This window comes from Haematobia irritans, chromosome 3, assembly GCF_050003625.1.
Source record: "Haematobia irritans isolate KBUSLIRL chromosome 3, ASM5000362v1, whole genome shotgun sequence".
Lineage (NCBI taxonomy): Eukaryota > Metazoa > Arthropoda > Insecta > Diptera > Muscidae > Haematobia > Haematobia irritans.
Window position 1 is genome coordinate 203910958 of NC_134399.1, and position 17342 is coordinate 203928299.

At 29.3% G+C, this 17342-nt stretch overlaps 1 protein-coding gene across 1 annotated transcript; it reads left to right on the forward strand.

Annotated features, from left to right (window-relative positions):
• Positions 1-740: 740 nt before the first annotated feature.
• On the forward strand, positions 741-13292 carry LOC142231677 (uncharacterized). The gene is made up of 6 exons (XM_075302304.1): positions 741-1071; positions 1138-1363; positions 6500-7390; positions 7445-7666; positions 12520-12730; positions 12962-13292. The coding sequence occupies exons 1-6, from the start codon at positions 863-865 to the stop codon at positions 13189-13191; spliced, it is 1989 nt and encodes a 662-aa protein (XP_075158419.1). The 5' UTR covers positions 741-862; the 3' UTR covers positions 13192-13292.
• Positions 13293-17342: the final 4050 nt, after the last annotated feature.

Below are 17342 nucleotides of genomic sequence, written 5' to 3' on the forward strand. Positions count from 1 at the left end.
ATCAGCCTGATCGGATGAAATTTGATTCTCTTAGAGCAATCGCAAGGCAAATTTGGGGGTCCGTTTATATGGGGGCTATACGTAAAAGTGGACCGATATGGCCCATTTGCAATACCATCCGACCTAAATTTGCTTCTCTTAGAGCAATCGCAAGCCAAATTTTGGGGTCCGTTTATATGGGGGCTATACGTAAAAGTGGACCGATATGGCCCATTTGCAATACCATCCGACCTAAATTTGCTTCTCTTAGAGCAATCGCAAGCCAAATTTTGGGGTCCGTTTATATGGGGGCTATACGTAAAAGTGGACCGATATGGCCCATTTGCAATACCATCCGACCTAAATTTGCTTCTCTTAGAGCAATCGCAAGCCAAATTTTGGGGTCCGTTTATATGGGGGCTATACGTAAAAGTGGACCGATATGGCCCATTTGCAATACCATCCGACCTACATCAATAACAAATACTTGTGCCAAGTTTCAAGTCGATAGCTTGTTTCGTTCGGAAGTTAGCGTGATTTCAACAGACAGACAGACGGACGGACGGACGGACATGCTCAGATCGGCTCAGAATTTCACCACGACCCAGAATATATATATACTTTATGGGGTCTTAGAGCAATATTTCGATGTGTTACAAACGGAATGACAAAGTTAATATACCCCCATCCTATGGTGGAGGGTATAAAAATGAAGATGGACCCTGTTTTATTTTTCTGTATTCTGTCTTCATACATTTTGAAATACTGTCAGTCGAAAATAAGTTTATTTTCAATTGTCAGAAGAAAAATATATTTCTTTAAAATATTCAAAATATACATAGCCTAAGTTTCCTTGTCAACTAAATTCCAAATCAAATACAAAATGATTGAACTTTTATCATTGCCCAAGAGACCAAAGGCAATCAATGTAGACTTTTCGGCTCTGAAGATGAAAAATACTGGCTTACCTTTGAATAGTCTTCCAGGATGGGAGGATATACCTCTGAACTATAAATTACCTATGCTAACATGTCCTGGAAATCAGGTGGTATTTACCACAAGTAAAATTGGCGAATCAATAGCTCAAGAAAGGTATTTAAGGGAAAAGGGGGAACGAAGCTATAGTATGTCTCTTAAGTGGTATTTCATTTAATGTAGCAAAAACTTTGATGTATCTCCTGGTGGTATACCCGAATATTCCCCTCTTCAAGATCCCAATCTAAAAAGTTTCTATGCCATTGAGAGAAATTTACGAAGACTTCGTGAAAATGGTGAAATAACAAAGGATAATGATATCATTTGTAATCTCCGAGATTTCAATGAATTTCGTCAGAAATTACATAAATCTCGTGTGGGTTATGTTGTCGAAGAAATGAAAAAGATGGTAAGTTGAGTAAGGGAACACACATACAATATTTCCTGCAAAACAAAATTTTAGACCCACAAACTTCATTTCGAATATTCCTCACAGAAATAAAACTTTTGACAAAGTTTTCTATAGAAATAAAAGTTTGACAAATTTTTGTACAGAAATAAAATGTTTACAAAATTTTCTATAGAAATTAAATTTTGACAACATTTTCTATTGAAATACAATTTTAACAAAATAATCTATTGAAATAATATGTTCTATGGAAATAGAATTTTGACAAAATTTCTATAGAAAATTTTCTAAAGAAATAAAATTTTGGCAAACATTTTCTATAGAAATTTCACTGTTGAAAAATTGTTGAACATGTTTTTTCTATAGAAAAATGTTGCCAAAATTTTATTTCTTTAGATTTTTTTTTCAAAAATTTATTTCAAAAATTTATTTTTTCAAAAATTTATTTTTGTCAAAATTTTATTTCTATAGAAAATTTTGCCAAATTTTATTTCTATAGATATTTTTTTCTAAGTTTTATTTCTGTAGAAAATTTTGTCTAAATTTTATTTCTAAAGAACATTTTTTCAAAATTTTGTTTCTATCGATTTTTTTCAATATTTGATTTCTCTCGAAAATTTTCTCAAAATTTTAACTGTGTAGAAAAATTAGTCAAAATTTTATTTTTATTTCATTTACCAATTTTATTTCTATAGAAAACATTGTCAAAAATTTATTTCTATAGAAAATCTTGTCAAAATTTAATTTCTATGGAAAATTTAGTCAACATTTTATTTCAATGGAAAATTTTGTTAAAATTTTATTTCTATAGAACATTTTGTCAAAAGTTTATTTCTACAGAAAATTTTTTGAAAATTTTACTTCTATAGAAATTTTTGCCAAAAGTTTATTTCTATAGAAAATTGTATCAAAACTTTTTGTCTATGGAATATTTTGTCAAAATTTTATTTTTATAGAAAATTTTATTTCTAGAGAAAATATTGTCAAAATTTATTTCAATAGAAAACTTTGTCAAAATGTTATTTCTGTAGAAAATTTTGCATAAATTTTACTTCTAAAGAAATTTTTTTCAAAATTTTGTTTCTATCGATATTTTTTTTTTTTTCAATATTAAATTTCTCTCGAAAATTTTCTCAAAATTTTAACTGTGTAGAAAAATTAGTCAACATTTTATTTTTATTTCATTTACCAATTTTATTTCTATAGAAAACATTGTCAAAAATTTATTTCTATAGAAAATCTTGTCAAAATTTAATTTCTATGGAAAATTTAGTCAACATTTTATTTCAATGGAAAATTTTGTTAAAATTTTATTCCTATAGAAAATTTTGTCAAAAGTTTATTTCTACAGAAAATTTTTTAAAAATTTTACTTCTATAGAAATTTTTGCCAAAAGTTTATTCCTATAGAAAATTGTATCAAAACTTTTTTTCTATGGAATATTTTGTCAAAATTTTATTTTTATAGAAAATTTTATTTCTAGAGAAAATATTGTCAAAATTTATTTCAATAGAAAACTTTGTCAAAATGTTATTTCTGTAGAAAATTTTTTCAAAATTTTGTTTCTATCGATATTTTTTTTTTTTCAATATTAAATTTCTCTCGAAAATTTTGTCAAAATTCTATTTCTATAGAAAACATTGTCAACAATTTATTTCTATAGAAAATCTTGTCAACATTTTATTTCTATGGAAAATTTTGTCAACATTTTATTTCTATGGAAAATTTTGGCAAAATTTTATTTTTATAGAAAATTTTGTCAAACGTTTATTTCTACAGAAAATTTTGTAAAAATTTTATTTCTATAGAAATTTTTGCCAAAAATTTATTTCTATAGAAAATTTTATCACAATTTTATTTCTATAGAAAATTATATCAAAATTTTATTTTTATAGAAAATTTTATTTCTACAGAAAATATTGTCAAAACTTTTTTTCAATAGAAAACTTTGTCAAAATGTTATTTCTATAGAAATTTTTTTCTAAGTTTTATTTCTGTAGAAAATTTTGTCTAAATTTTATTTCTAAAGAAAATTTTCAAAATTTTGTTTCTGTCGATTTTTTTTTTCAATATTTTATTTCTCTCGAAAATTTTGTCAAAATTTTAACTGTGTAGAAAAATTAGTCAAAATTTTATTTTTATTTCTTTTGCCAAAATTTTATTTCTATAGAAAATATTATCAAAATTTTATTTCTATAGAAAATCTTATGAAAATTTTATTTCTATTAAAAATTTTGTCAACATTTTTGGTAAAAAAAATTTTTGTCAAAATTTTATTTCTATAGAAAATTTTGTCAAAATTTTATTGCTATAGAAAATTTTGTCAACATTTTATTTCTATAGAAAAATTTGTCAAAATTTTATTTCGTTGTTGTTTTTGATTTCAGCCATGTATTGATGGTTGGATGGACTCACGTTTCGGAATTACCACATTCCTCATCAGCATTCTCTACTTGCAGCAAAACTATCAACCAATTATCAGAATAAATTCAGATAAGAAAAACAAACCAAAAATATCAAAACAAAACGAATGAAAATTTTATTTCTGTAGAAAATTTTGTCAAAATTTTATTTCCATAGATAACTTTGCCAAATTTTATTCCAATGGATAATTTTGTCAAAATTTTATTTCTATGGAAAATTTTGTCAAGATTTTGCTTCTATAGAAAATTTTCTCAAAATGTCAAAATTTTTTTTCTGTAGAAAATTTTGTCAAAAGTAAATTTCTATAGAAAGTTTTGTTAATATTTAATTTCTATACAAAATATTGTCAAAATTTTATTACTATAGAAAATTTTGTCAAAATTGTAGAAAATTTTGTGAAAATTTTGTTTCTAAAGAAAATTTTGTCAAAAATTTATTTCTAAAGAAAATTTTGCCAAAATTTTATTTCCGTAGAAAATTTTGTCAAGATATTATTTCTATCAAAAAATTTGTTAAAAATTTATTTCTGTAGAAATTTTTGTTGTCAAAATTTTAGTTCTATATAACTTTGCCATATTTTATTTCAATGGATAATTTTATCAAAATTTTATTTCTATAAAAAATTTTGTCAAGATTTTTTTTCTACAGAAAATTTTCTCAAACTTTTATCAAAATTTTATTTCTAAAGAAAATTTTGTCAAAATTTTACTTCTGTAGAAAATTTTGTGAAAATTTTGTTTCTAAAGAAAATTTTGTCAAAACTTTATTTCTAAAGAAAATTTTGCCAAAATTTTATTTCCGTAGAAAATTTTGTCATGATTTTATTTCTATCGAAAATTTGGTCAAAATTTTATTTCTATCGAAAATTTTGTTAACAATTTATTTCTGTAGATTTTTTTTTTTTGTCAAAATTTTAGTTCTATAGAATATCACAGTGGACTGAATAGTCTAAGTGAGCCTGAATCTTACTCGGGCTGCCACTTTAACCTAGTTCTATAGAAAATTTTGTCAAAATTTTATTTCTATCGACAATTGTGTCAAAATTTTATTTCTATAGAAAATTTTGTCAAAATTTTATTTCTAAGGAAACTAATTTTATTTTTATAGAAAATGTTGTCACAATTTTAGTTCTATAGAAAATTTGGTCAAAAATTTAGTTCTATAGAAAATTTTGTTAAAATTTTATTTCTATAGAAAATTTTGTCACAATTTTATTTCTACAGCAATTTTTTTTTCGAAATTTTATTTCTATAGAAAATATTGTCAAAATTTTATTTCTATAGAAAATTTTGTCAAAATTTAATTTAAATAAAAAAAATTCAAAATTGTATTGTATGTATGTTGTCAAAATTTTATTTCTATAGATAACTTTGCCAAATTTTATTTCAATGTATAATTTTGTCAAAATTTTGTCAAGATTTTTTTCTATAGAAATTTTCTCAAAATTTTGTTAAAATTTTATTTCTATAGAAAATTTTGTCAAAATTTTATTTCTATAGAAAATTTTTTCAAAATTTTATTTCTGTAGATTTTTTTTTTGTCAAAATTTTAGTTCTATAGAAAATTTTGTCAAAATTTTATTTCTATCTACAATTGTGTCAAAATTTTATTTCTATAGAAAACTTTGTCAAAATTTTATTTCTGAAGAAACTCTTTTGGCTTTTAATTTTATTTTTATAGAATTTGTTGTAACAATTTTAGTTCTATAGACAATTTGGTCAAAATTTTAGTTCTATAGAATTTTTTTTTTTAAATTTTATTTCTATAGAAAATTTTTTCAAAATTTTATTTCTATAGAAATTTTTTCGTAATTTTATTTCTATAGAAAATATTGTCAAAATTTTATTTCTATAGAAAATTTTGTCAAAATTTAATTTAAATAGAAGAATTTCAAAATAGTGTTTCTATAGAAAATGTTGTCAAAATTTTATTTCTATAGATAACTTTGCCAAATTTTATTTCAATAGATAATTTTGTCCAAATTTTATTTCAATAGAAAATTTTGTCAAGATTTTTTTCTATAGAAAATTTTCTCAAAATTTTGTCAAAATTTTTTTTCTGTAGAATTTTTGTCAAAATTTTATTTCCATAGAAAATTTTGTCAACATTTTATTTCTACCGAAAATTTTGATAAAATTTTATTTCTGTAGATTTTTTTTTTTTGTCAAAATTTTAGTTCTATACAAAATTTTGTCAAAATTTTATTTCTATTGACAATTGTGTCAAAATTTTATTTCTATAGAAAATTTTGTCAAAATTTTATTTCTAAAGAAACTTTTTTTAAAAATTTTGTTTTTATAGAAAATGTTGTCACAATTTTAGTTCTATAGAAAATTTCGTCAACATTTGATTTTTCTAAAAACTTTTGTCAAAATTTTATTTTTATAGAAAATGTTGTCAAAATTTTACTTCTATAGACAATTTTCTTAAATTGTTTTTCTATAGAATATTTTAATACTATAGAAAATAATGTCAAAATTTTATTTCTACAGAAAATGTTGTCAAAATTTTATTTAAATAGAAAATTTTGTCAAAATGTTATTTCTATAGAAAATTTTGGTCATTTTTATTCCTATAGAAAATTTTGGAAATTTTTATTCCTATAGAAATTTTTTCAAAATGTTATTCCTATAGAAAATTTTTTCAAAATTTTATTTTGACTCTCAACTTTAAAAATCCTCTTTGAAACATTGTCGTCCTTCCTCCCTCTAGGAAGAGGAACAACATGATCGCATGCTTATAGCCCAAGCGGAATATATTGCCAGTTGTGATCATGAAAACATTACCGCACATCCAAATACCCACAATGATATAATACAGCGCAAACTTCAGGCTGATGAAGAGCGCCAAGAACGTTTCAAAAAATTATGGAAAAATAAATTGGATAGAATAGCTTATATTCGAATGCGTCATGATATGCAAGCAACTGCTACAGAACATCGCAAGGTACTACGCGACTTAGGTATGCGAAGACATTGGGATAAACGTGATGATATCTATCGAAGAAAATTGAATGCCCTAAAGAAACTTCTTCATATCAAAAATGACCGTCTGAAGAAAAATTTAAGAAAACTACGTCAAACTTCCGAACAACAATCCAATGAGAAGCAGGAGATATTGTGGAAGAAACGTATGGCCGAACGTGTGGCGAAACAGAATAAAATCCGCCAATTGATGAATGAAATGGAAGAGCAGCGAAAGAGGAATATCACAAACCATATGACAGATTGTAAAAGAAAATGGACGATGATTCAAAATTCCATAAAATCGAGATCTTTGCATAATCGCAAACTTATCAAAGTCCAGTTACATCATGAAAAATCTTCTCAGGATAAACATTCTCTATGTGCAGAATATCAAAAGAGTTTTGATCTACTACATGAGGGAGATATTTGCCAGGCTTTGAATACTGCCTTGGATTTGCAGGATGATATTAAAGTACCATTTAATCCTGATGATCCCATCTATAAAGCGGCCCAATTTATAATGGATAATATATTGAAGAATTTCACAAAGGATTTATTTGAAGATAATGTTGCCCAATGTAGTTTATATGAACGGATTGATCAATTGTTCGATGAAACCAAAAAATTTGTGATATTTGTAAGTATTCGACTTTAGAAGACGAAGATACGGAAAAACATTTTTCTTAATTAGAGAGCTACACAAATAATTTCTGCTCGTCGTGAGGCAGCCAAGGCCAAACAAGATCCTTCTAGGAAAAATTTCAGTAATCACCAAACACCCTCATTTCTCCACCGGACATCAATGGGAAGAGTATCGTTTAATAGGATCTCGAGTACCATTGGAACATCAAGCTATGAAATTCATCCACTAATAGAAATTCGTGAAGTGAATCATAGGAGACCAACACCAGCGGTAAGGAATATATAAAATTGCAGTGAAACTTCTGAAACACAGAAAAAAAATTTTCCACGAAAATATTTCCAATTATTGGCTGTGGTATCAATCACTATCATTTCTGTGATTGAAGATATTTGAATTAAAAATTAATTGGATCAACTAATTTCGTATTTGAATCCAAACACAGAAATAATTTCACTAAAATATTTCCAATTAAAATTTAAATTGAATTTTCAAAAAATTTAGAATCGAAATGAAACTTCTAAAACACAGAAAAAATTTGCACCACAATATTTCCAATTAAAATTTTAATTGAATTTTTCAAAAATATTAAATTTTAATTGAGTCTACAAATTGTTTAATTAAAACAAAAATTAATCACGAAAATTATAGTATCAATTAATTTTTTTAGTGACTGTGGTGGTGGGTACTATCGTTTCTGTGGAGATATTTGAATTAAAAATTAATTGGATCAACTAATTTCGTGTTTGAATCCAAACACAGAAATAATTTCAATTTTCAATTAAAATTTTAATTGAATTTTCAAAAATATTCAATTAAATCAATTAAAATTTAATTTCAATTAAAAATTTAATTGATTCAAAATATTTTATAATTAAAACAAAAATTATTAATATCAATTAACTTTTCAATTGGATCAATTCTGACATTAAAAATATTTTAATAAAAAAACAAGTAGATACGGCCGTAAGTTCGGCCAGGCCGAAGCTTATGTACCCTCCACCATGGATTGCGTAGAAACTTCTACTGAAGACTGTCATCCACAATCGAATTATTTGGGTTGCGGTAACACTTGCCGATGGCAAGGTATCTTAAAACTTTCTAACACCGTAATATATACCACATATTTAGTCCATACGTGGTCTATATTAAACTAAAAAAGGCCGATTAAATACGTATATAATTAAGTTTAAAGTTTCAATAGAAATAAAATTTTGACAAAATAACATTTTGACAAGATTTTCTATAGAAGTAAAATTTGAAAAAAATTTTTCTTTAGAAATAAAATTTTGACAAACTTTTCTATAGAAATAAAATTTTGACAAAATTTTCTATAGAAATAAAATTTTGACAAAATTTTCTATAGAAATAACATTTTGTCAATGTTTTCTATAAAAATAAAATTTTGGTAGATTATTTTTGGCTCGAGTGGCAACCATGATTATGAACCGATATGGACCAATTTTTGTGTGATTGGGGATCGGCTATATATAACTATAGACCGATATGGACCAATTTTGGCATGGTTATTAGCGGCCCTATACTACCACCACGTTGTAAATATCAACCGGATCGGATGAATTTTGCTCCTCCAAGAGTCTCCGGAGATCAAATCTGGGGATCGGTTTTAATTTTAATTTCAATTTCAAACAAATCGGCCAGAAAATATAGTCTCTAGACGCCCAAGAATTAAAAATCGAGAGGTCAGTCTATATGGGGGTTATACCAAAAAATGGACCGATATACCTCAATTTCGGCACTCTTATTTGTGGTCTAAAAATCCCTATTTCAGAATTTCAGGCAAATCATGTAATAAATACAGTTTATTGTAAAGGGTGATACGGTCAAAATTTGGTCAATATAAACTTGACGTATTTCTTTCAATTTTGCATTTAAAAAACCTGAACACCCCTCATTTTGAAGGTGTGTATGTGTAGAATGTTGCTCCTACTTTAATTTTGGAATTCACTCTTCAGTTGTCAAAATGCCGTCCAAGCAAGAAGAGCAGCGTATCAAAATTTTGCTCGCGCATCGCGAAAATCCGAGCTACTCGCACGCAAAGCTGGCAAAATCGCTAAAAGTTACCAAATCAATGTAATTAAAGTGTTTGAGGAACGTTTGTCGACAGCCAGGAAGTCTGGATCGGGGGGAAATCAAAAACCGGAAGCCGCTGAGACGACAAAGAGAGTTGCCGGTAGTTTCAAGCGAAACCCTAACCTCTCTCTCCGAGATGCCGCAAATAAGCTGGGTGTATCGTCTACAACCGTGCATCGAGCCAAAAAACGAGCCGGTCTATCGACTTACAAGAAGGTAGTGACTCCAAATCGCGATGATAAACAAAATACGACGGCCAAAGCGCGATCCCGGAGGCTCTACACGACGATGCTGACGAAGTTTGACTGCGTGGTAATGGACGACGAAACCTACGTCAAAGCCGACTACAAGCAACTTCCGGGTCAGGAGTTTTATACGGCAAAAGGAAGGGGAAAGGTAGCAAATATTTTCAAGCACATAAAATTGTCAAAGTTTGCAAAGAAATATCTGGTTTGGCAAGCCATCTGTACCTGTGGCTTGAAAAGCAGCATTTTCATAGCTTCCGGGACTGTCAACCAAGAAATTTACGTGAAAGAGTGTTTGAATAAACGTCTGCTGCCTTTCCTGAAGAAACACGGTTGTTCCGTACTGTTTTGGCCGGATTTGGCATCTTGCCATTACGGTAAAAAGGCCATGGAGTGGTACGCCGCCAACAACGTGCAGGTGGTTCCCAAGGACAAGAACCCTCCCAACACGCCAGAGCTCCGCCCAATTGAGAAATACTGGGCTATTGTCAAGCGGAACCTAAAGAAGACCAAAAAAACTGCTAAGGACGCGCAGCAGTTCAAGGCAAACTGGCTTTCTGCGGCGAAGAAGGTGGACAAGGTGGCTGTACAAAATCTGATGGCAGGTGTCAAGCGTGAGGCCCGGCAATTCGGATTTGGAAAAGCGAAAGCCTAACTGAATATTTTTCCTGAATTTTATACTAATTGAACTTGAAAAAGAAATTTAATTTGATTTTTAAATAAACGATTTCACCGATTTACACGCGTTTTCCCTTGACCAAATTTTTACCGTATCACCCTTTAGCTCAAAAATTTCAGGCAAAGCGGATGGTAAATATAGTTTCTAGAAGCCCAAGAAGCAAAATGGGAGATCGGTCTATATGGGGGCTATACCAAAAAATGGACCGATGGGCACCATTTTCGGCACACCTTTTTATGGTCCCAAAAGAACTCTACATTTTTAATTTCAGGAAAATCGGATAGAAAAAATAGTTTCTAGAAGCCCAAGAAGCAATATCGGGAAATCAGTCTCTATGGGGGCTATATCAAAACATGGACCGATGAGCACCATTTTCGGCACACCTTTTTATTTTCCTCAAATACCTCTAGATTTCCAATTTCAGGCAAATCGGATGGTAAATATAGTTTCTAGAAGCCCTAAAAGCAAAATCGGGATATCGGTCTATATGGGAGCTATACAAAAACATGGACCGATGAGAACCATTTTCGGCACACCTTTTTATGGTCCTCAATTACCTCTATATTTTCAATTTCAAGCAAATTGGATAAAAACTTCGGTTTTTATAGGCCCAAGACTCCAAATCGGGAGGTTGGTTTATATGGGGGCTATATCAAAACATGGACCGATGCGGACCATTTTCAACACACCTCTTTATGGTCCCAAAATACCTTTAGATTTTCAATTTCATACAAATCGGATAGAAAATACTGTTTCTAGACGCGTAAGAAGCAAAATCGGGAGATCGGTCTATATGGGGGCTATACCAAAACACGGACCGATATGGACCATTTTCGACACACCTCTTTATAGTCCCACAATAGGTTAGGTTAGGTTATGTGGCAGCCCGATGTATCAGGCTCACTTAGACTATTCAGTCCATTGTGATACCACAGTGGTGAACTTCTCTCTTATCACTGAGTGCTGCCCGATTCCATGTTAAGCTCAATGACAAGGGACCTCCTTTTTATAGCCGAGTCCGAACGGCGTTCCACATTGCAGTGAAACCACTTAGAGAAGCTTTGTAACCCTCAGAAATGTCACCAGCATTACTGAGGTGGGATAATCCACCGCTGAAAAACTTTTTGGTGTTCGGTCGTAGCAGGAATCGAACCCACGACCTTGTGTATGCAAGGCGGGCATGCTAACCATTGCACCACGGTGGCTCCCTAGTCCCACAATACTTCTAGATTTCCAATTTCAGGCAAATCGGATGGTAAATATAGTTTCTAGACGCCCAAGAAGCAAAATCGGGAGATCGGTCTATATTAAAACATGAACCGATACGAACGATTTTCGACACACCTCCTTATGGTCCTAAAATATCTCTAGATTTTCAATTTCAGACAAATCGGATGGAAAATACTGTTTCTAGACGCCTAAGAAGCAAAATCGGGAGATCGGTCTATATGGGGGCTATACTAAAACATGGACCGATACGGACCATTTTCGACACACCTCTTTATGGTCCCAAAATACCTCTAGATTTCCAATTTCAGGCAAATCTGGTAAAAACTACGGTTTTGATAGGCCCAAGACCCCAAATCGGGAGGTCGGTTTATATGGGGACTATATCAAAACTTGGACCGATATAGCCCATCTTCGAACTTGACCTGCCTGCAAACAAAAAACTAATCTGTGCCAAATTTCGGGACGATAGCTTCATTATTGAAGGCTGTAGCGTGATTACAACAGACAGACGGACAGACGGACAGACGGACATGCTTATATCGTCTTAGAATTTCTCCCTGATCAAGAATATATATACTTTATATAGTCGGAAATCGATATTTCGATGTGTTACAAACGGAATGACAAACTTATTATACCCCCGTCACCATTTTATGGTGGTAGGTATAATAATTGGATGAATTAATTTCGTGATTTCCTGTCAATTTGGATGGATGCAGTGGAAAACTTTCGTGAGGCGTTTGCTCTACTACCTTTCATAAATGGAGTCCTCCCAAATGTGGACACAATTTAGTTAACGATGGATGTCCATATTTGTAACGGGGTTCACTGCGTAATTTTGTTGTTTGCATCAAATTCTTATTCCCTTTCGTTTACAGGGTTCTTTGGCTTCCATAGTGATAGACTCAACTACAAGTTTAGCTCAGAGAACTCCATCGCTGAATTTATCACGCAATGATTTGGTTTTCATCGAACATTATTTTATAAAATTCAAAAGAGATTTAATTGTGGGTATTGGTCGTCGTGTTTTTGCCGCAATACAATGTCATTTCGAGGATAAAATTATGGATGTTCGGCACGAGCTATTAGGTAAGATTCTTATGAAGGGGTTTCCGACAAAAGGTGTTATTTTGAATAATCCGGTATTTTGGATATTTGAAATTAGTGCATATCTTCCACTTTATAATGATATAAATATCCAACCATTTGTCTCAAAAAAAATATATTTTTTCTTTGAATATCAAAATAACATCTCCTATTGGAAACTCATGTATACTAGAATACTGATCTTTTAATTTAAAAATGTACTTCTCTCTCCAGAAATTGATCGTACATTTTTAATAAAACGTACCACCAAGTCAATTCTAAGTTATGCTGTCAATCCCTTAGATTTTGAATCAAATTTAAAACTCTGCATAAGCTCCATCTCTAGTGATATTATTTGGTCCCTGCAGAAAGTTTTATTGAAACCCTCAAGAGATCCCCGAAGATGTGTGAAACCATTTAGCAATTGTTATTGTAAGAAACAGATGAAAATGTTATGTTTGTAAATTTGGATATTTTGTTGAAAAAAATGTTATTTGTGATGGAATGGATAATTATACTTTTGAAATATTTGTAGATTATAAAGATTATGTTTATTCCTATTGAATTTTTGTGAAAATCATAGCATTACCCTAGGTCGAATTTTACGTACCCTGCACCAAGGTTAGGTTAGGCAGCCCGATATTTAAGGTTCACTTTGACTATTCAGTCCATTGGGACACCACAGTGGTGAACTTCTCTCTTATCAATGTGTGCTGCTCGATTCTATGTTTAGCCCAATGGAAAGGGAACTCCTTATAGCCGAGTCCGTATGGCGTTCCACATTGCGGTGAAACCATTTGGAAAAGCTTTTGAAACACTCAGAAATGTCACCAGCTTTACTGAGAGCAGCGATGATCTGTATCAAACTTTTTTAGGTTTGCGACTGTCGCAAAGTTGTAAAAGTCGTAAACGTCACATACGTGTCGTAAATGTAGAAAAAGTAACAAAAGTCGCAAACTCAAAATACTTTAGTCGCGTCAGCTAGGCAGCAATTTCGATGCGGACATGCTAACACAGTTGCCACAGTTGCTAGAATTCTACCAAAAAGGTACATTTTTGTATGTTTGGTTGATTGGTAGAATTGTTGATGTTTTGGTAAATTTTGCCAAATATTCCACTCCAACTAAGAGGTACTTCAATTTTGTATAGAAATAAAATGTTGAGAAAGTTTTCTATAGACAATTTAGAGAATTTTTTTCTATTTTTAGATTTTTTGGCATAATTTTTTATAAAAATAAAATGTTTGCAAAATATTCTGTAAAAATTATCTATACACTGTTAGAAAAATATGTTTTTCATATGTTCCGATATAAACAAAATGTGTTTCGGGCACAATTTTTAAACACAATATATTTAAGTGCCAACATGTAATGTTCCTAAACTAACACTAAATGTTTGGGACACATATGTTAATATGTTAAAATATATTATGTTTGGGGCAAGAATGTAAATGTAAATGTAAACATATGTAAATTTACAAATTTCGAATAAACATATATATGTTTACAATTTCTGTGAAACGGTTGTATGTTGTTTCGGAAAACTGCTTTATGTTAAGGCCAAAAATTTGAAATGCTTAAGTCTAAATATTATTTAATTTGAATATTAGAATGAGTATTCGGAGTAAAGAGAATAGACATTCGGAACCAAGAGTATAGAGATTTGAAAAAAGACAGCATGTGTTTTCGCCTTGGGACGAGAATTTTATGTATGTGTGGACAAGTGTTTTGTTTATCATTTTGTCATTGTGGACACACATTTTTAACCGCCTTAAAGGTAAAAATGAAATTAAGTACAAAACACGATAAGTTTTAAAGGCATTTAAAATGGTGTTAAATGCTAGTAAAAAACGGTTCACGCCTAAATAAATGTATGTGTACATTATAAAATTATTTATGTATGTTTATACTCTTCCTTTGTTAGAGTTTTTGATTTTCTTCCAAAATTTCAAACTTTTATACCAAAAACAGTTTTTTTGTTATAAAATTGTTATTTTTGCACAAAAATAATAATATTTTATTTCGTTTATATCAAGCACTGTTTCTGACTGTAAATCTTTAATAACCCACATTTCGAAGTTTCATTATAAAAATTTAATATAGTATAAATGTCTAAATTACAAAAAAAAAAATTGGTTCGGTCGGAACAGGAATTGAACCCACGACCCGTTGCATGCAAGACAGACATGCTAACCACTGCTCCACGTGGCCAACAAATGTATGATTCTTTTAAACAATGTTATGTTTGCATGGGCTCGTGGGCGCTGCAAACTATGCTATATAAATGTAACTTATAACGATAATTGTCTACTGGTGACTATAACTGCTACGTAGCCCACTGGATAGTGTGTTGGCTTACAAACTGTATGGTCCTCGGTTCGATTCTCCGTTCAGGCGAAAGGTAAAATTAAAAAAAAATTATAAAATTGAATAATTTCTTCAACATTATTTGTATTACAGAACAAGATACCAAGAACTAAAAATTTCGTGGAAGTGAAAATTATGTTAGGGAATGAGCGCAATCTTCTTTGGGGAAAATTCTTCCAAGCATATAATATTTTTGGGCTCAAAATGCTTCCAAACATATAATATGTTCACATAAAACAAACATATTAATGTTTCGGCAGTATCCAAAAAAATATGTGCTTCCTGCAAAATATGTTTGGAACATATGTTAGAGAAGCGATTTTTTTGAAGGTGTAGAAATTGAATTTTGGCAACATTTTCTTTAGAAATAAAATTTTGACAAAATTGTCTATAGAAATAACATTTTGGGAAAATTTTATTTCTGTAGACATTTTTGACAAAATTTTATTTCTGAAGAAATTTTTGACAAAATTTTATTTCTCTTGAAAATTTTGCCAAAATTTTATTTCTATAAAAAATTTTGCCAAAATTTTATTTCTATAAAAAATTTTTCCAAAATTTTATTTCTATAGAACATTTTGACAAAAATTTACTTTTATAGAGAATTTTGCCAAAAACTTTATTTCTATAGAGAATTTTGCCAAAATTTAATTTCTATAGAAATTTTTACTATAGTTTTATTTCTATAGAAATTTTTTGTCAAATTTTATTTCTATAGGAAATTTTGCTAACATTTTATTTTGCCAAAATTTTATTTCTATAGAAAATTTGGCAAAATTTTATTTCTATAGGAATTTTTTTCAAAATTTTATATATATAGAAAATTTTGTCAAAATTTTATTTCTATAGAAAAATTTGTCAAAATTTTATGTCTAAAGAAAATTTTTACAAAAATTTATTTTTATAGAAAATTTTGATAAACATTTATTTCTATAGAGAATTTTGCAACAAAAAATAATATTTCTATAGAGAATTTTGTCAAAATCTTATTTCTATAGAACATTTTGCCAAAATTTAATTTCTATAGAAATTTTTACCAAAGTTTTATTTCTATAGAAAATTATATCAAAATTTTATTTCTATAGAAATTTTTGCCAAAATTTTTTTTACTAAAGTCAATTTAACTTTATTTTAGGAATTACTATGTTTGGAGAAAGTTTCCTTTATGTTACTCCAATAATTATACACAAATTAAGCATGAAGATTTACTAAATTCGTATTTCTCTCAAAATAGTTCATTATTTCTTTGAATTTTTAAATTTTGCTGCAAATGCAAATTTTGAACTTCGTATGGCACTAAAGACATTCTTGCAATTTTTAACTCCAATTTTTTCCTTCAAACTACAAAATTTTCTTTAACAAGTGAAAAAAATTATTTATGTCTAATAAATTCTCTTGAATTTGTCGAAAAATATTTACTTATTTTTGTGATATCGGCATTATGTCAGCGTTTGTAATACTCTTTAATTAAAATTTTCTAAAAATATTCAAAGTTTTCTAAAATTAACCAAAAGTTTTCTTCCTGGTGGGTTCACTGTTTTTCCAGTGAACTTGTCTCCTCATATTTTTTTTCTTGTTGTTTATTATTCAAAGTAATTGTCATAATGTAAGTATATAATAATTATTTCTTTTCATCCAGAATTTTCTTTATTTATTTTTCTTTTCTAAATAACACATTGAGAGAAAATATTTATTTTCTGAGGAAATAATCGTTTGTCATTAGTCCGGTTTTATTTGCTCTTAAAAAAATATTTAAAAAAAGGACATATTTCGTTTGTGTAGTATTTCATTTTCGGAGAAAACATTGTATACTTGGGTAACACTGCTCCTGAAAGTAGGCAAAAACTTCAAACGGATTTGGTAGAAGTATTTATCAATTAATCTCCCGATTTGTCATTCCCAGAGTATAGTCATTGAAGAAAAAGGCAAAGTAATTGTTAAATCCACTATTAAATAATATATACTTTTGAGATGAAATATTTATTAAATCCCCTGCAGTATTATACAACATTGAACTTTCACTTCACACTCCACACACACCAACAACTCCATGGCCCTAAAAACCCATTTCCGCGGGGCACACGCCTTAAGTATTTAACAAAGATTAGCACCTTGTTTAACTTTCAATCTTGAAATGCATAAATTGTCTTATTATGACTTTTAAAGATTTTTTATAGCATTCTTGCCATGCATTTAGGGATAATTATGGATGCTTGAAATTTCTATTTCGGAAAGATGTGACAACACAA

Bases quoted from the DNA above. Each gene is read 5' to 3' on its own strand.
- LOC142231677 (XM_075302304.1), top strand. From the start codon at position 863: ATGATTGAACTTTTATCATTGCCCAAGAGACCAAAGGCAATCAATGTA. The intron at 7,667-12,519 runs GTAAGGAATATA...TTTCGTTTACAG, and splicing joins ATAGGAGACCAACACCAGCG to GGTTCTTTGGCTTCCATAGT. The intron at 12,731-12,961 runs GTAAGATTCTTA...TTCTCTCTCCAG, and splicing joins TGTTCGGCACGAGCTATTAG to AAATTGATCGTACATTTTTA.